The sequence below is a fragment of the Rutidosis leptorrhynchoides genome, chromosome 8 (assembly GCF_046630445.1).
Source record: "Rutidosis leptorrhynchoides isolate AG116_Rl617_1_P2 chromosome 8, CSIRO_AGI_Rlap_v1, whole genome shotgun sequence".
NCBI lineage: Eukaryota > Viridiplantae > Streptophyta > Magnoliopsida > Asterales > Asteraceae > Rutidosis > Rutidosis leptorrhynchoides.
In genome coordinates this window covers 323,343,082-323,345,964 of record NC_092340.1, presented here as the reverse complement: position 1 = coordinate 323,345,964, position 2,883 = coordinate 323,343,082, and the positions used below count along the sequence as shown (strand labels likewise).

The following is a 2,883-nucleotide window of genomic DNA, read 5'->3' as shown; positions in this document are numbered from 1 at the left end:
CTAGGGTGACGTAGTAATTATGCCTAAGCTAACATACGTCCATAAGTACATACATACATAGACACCACAATATATCTAAGCTAACATCAAACCATAGACACAATTATTAGGCAAGCCTAATAACTATGTCTAAGCTAATCATCATCCAAAGACGCGATTATTAAGCGTACTTAATACTCATGCCAAAGCTAATCATCAAACCATATACACCACTATTAGGCAAACGTAATAGTTGTGTCTAAGCTAACTATATAGTGAACTTAGGCGTTACCCTCTTGCACAGATGAAATCTGGGAGCAAGCCACTCTTGACCCATCCAAGTTACACCTTATAAACTCACCTTGCTCTTGCACTATTCCTTGTTTAAATCCAACTTCTTTTCTTTGATTAGCACCTATAAGCATGCTAATCTCATTAATAACTTTCATAACTCAAACAAACTAGGTTACTCTCAATTAACTAATCTTATAGCTTTAACATGATTCTCTCTTTAAAATACCTCATGACTAGCTCATGAGTCTTTTCCATACAAGTTTTTGTTCAAATCATAGTTCTATTTTCATTGTGGCATATACACAAATACCTTATGTGCATTAACTTGATTTTAACCATTAACACATCAAACCCATTATCTTTTTCCTAATACTTGTTCTTCTAGCAAGTTTATACTCAAAAATACACCGTAACATCACTTAATTTCATTTTTATGCAAGAATCTTACACAAACACATCATATAACAATATATAGTATAATTTGATCATAGACATAGCTTAAATCAAAACCCCACTTCAAGTGTTATAACATTATGAAAACCCTAACTTTAAATTTCATTTTGATCATAATCAAGATGTAAACAAGACTCATAACTTAAATTCTAGGGTTCTTGAGGAAACCCCAAATAGAACAAAACAAAGAGATGATGATAAAGTTCTTGCTTCCACAATAGCTTTCATATACTTAATTGTTATAGGTTAGGATTGCATGCACTTGAATCACTAGGTTTTCCCTTTCCTTATTCTCCTTCTCCTAAAAGTCTGACACACCCACACATACCCTCAATTGTGTGAATAAAGTGACTGATACCAGTTTCGCTTCTACATCCATGTTTCAAATGAGTAAACTTTGATCTTATTACAGTTTTTACCCTCCTAGCCATAACTATAATAATGGGGGCCCTTAATCTAACTTGCATCACTAGTCCTTGATAAAATTTAACTATTTTACCAAATTCTTTAACTTAAAAAATTTAATATCATAAAAAAATACTTATAAGTAATTACCTTAAATTTTGAGATGTCACAACTCACTCCCCATTAGACCGTTTGCGTCCTCGCGAACTACTTTTGATGCAACACCAGATAGTATTTCATCAACCATTCTTCCGGCTCCCAAGTACACAAGGATCCCTTTCTAAATTCCCACTGCACCTTTAATAAAGTCACCGCTTATTTCTTCGCTGCTTTGTCTTTTGATCCAAGATCTTCACCGATTTTTTCGCATACCTTAACTTTTCGTCCACCTCAATGTCATCAAGTGGCACATACGTTGATTCATCAGCCAAACATTTTCTTAATTGAGACATGTGGAGCGTGTCATGAATTGCACTTGATTCTTCGGGCAAGGCTAAACGATAAGCTATTTTCCCAACTCTTGAAATAATCTTAAATGGTCCCATATATCTTGGACCCAATTTACCTCTTTTCCTAAAATTAATAATACATTTCCAATGAGAATCCTTAAGCATTAGCTTATCACCCACTTGAAATTCTATCGGACTCCTTCCCCTATCCGCATACGATTTTTTTTGGTCTTGAGCCATTTTCAAACTCTCACTAAATTGATCAATCATTTTAGTTGTTTGAAGCACTATTTCAGTGCTTCCTAATTCCCTTTGACCCACTCCACCCCAACATACCGAGGTCCTACATTTTCATCAATATAACATTTCATAGGGCGGCATACCAATGGAAGAATGATAGCTATTACTATAGGAGAATTCAACTAAAGGTAGATGAGTATCCCAACTACCTCTAAAGTATATCACACATGTTCTTAACATATCCTTCAACGTTTGAATGGTCCTCTCACTCTGACCGTATGTTTGAGGATGAAACGCAGTACTTACATGTAATTTAGTCCCCATTTCTTCTTGAAACATTCTTCAATACCGTGAAGTAAAACGCGTATCGTGGTCCGAGATGATAGAAAACAGCACTCTATGCCTTGCTATAACCTCTTGCACATACAATTTTGACATAGTTTCCGAAGAAGAAGCTTCTTTAATTGGTAAAAACATTTCACTTTTGATCAACCTATCGACAATCACCCATATCGCATCATGTTGACGAGGGGTCTTAGGCAATTTAGTCACCAAATTCATGGTGATATGCTCCCATTTCCATACCGGGACTTCAAGCGGTTGAAGTTTACCGTACGACATTTGGTGGTCGGCCTTCACTTGAAGGCAAGTTAGGCACTTATAGACATACTTCAGTATATCTGTTTTCATTCACGGCCACCAATAGTCTCTCTTTAAATCTCTATACATTGTTGTAGCAACAGGGTGTATCGAGTATCTAGACTTGTGAGCCGCTTCTAAAAGCTTATTCCTTACAATGCTTTGTAAAGGCACCCAAATTCTCCCATATAAAAGTCTTAAACCTCGCGAATCTACCATAAATTCATCAACTTGCCCTTAATTCCCTCCTTCTTCACATTTTCGGGTGCTAAGGCCTCACCTTGAACCACCCGGATACTATCAAATATTTGCGGTGTAACAACCATAGCTAGACTTGTCACTTTTAACACATGATGACTTGTCTTTCATCTTATAGTATCCGCTACTACATTAGCTTTTTTGGGATGATAAAGGATTTCACAAT

General features: G+C 36.0%; 1 protein-coding gene across 1 annotated transcript; it reads right to left on the bottom strand.

The window, feature by feature from the left end:
- Nucleotides 1-1,439: 1,439 nt before the first annotated feature.
- Nucleotides 1,440-2,441, bottom strand: LOC139864472 (uncharacterized). The gene is made up of 2 exons (XM_071853056.1): nucleotides 2,248-2,441; nucleotides 1,440-1,923 (listed from the first exon to the last, which is right to left on the bottom strand). Exons 1-2 carry the CDS (start codon nucleotides 2,439-2,441, stop codon nucleotides 1,440-1,442), a joined length of 678 nt encoding a protein of 225 aa, XP_071709157.1.
- Nucleotides 2,442-2,883: the final 442 nt, after the last annotated feature.

What these genes read in the sequence shown, in the direction of transcription:
- LOC139864472 (XM_071853056.1), bottom strand. Translation starts at nt 2,441, where the DNA reads ATGTCGTACGGTAAACTTCAACCGCTTGAAGTCCCGGTATGGAAATGG. An exon ending in TCGGAAACTATGTCAAAATT is followed by an intron (nt 1,924 to 2,247) that starts GTATGTGCAAGA and finishes ATGAAAATGTAG; the next exon opens with GACCTCGGTATGTTGGGGTG.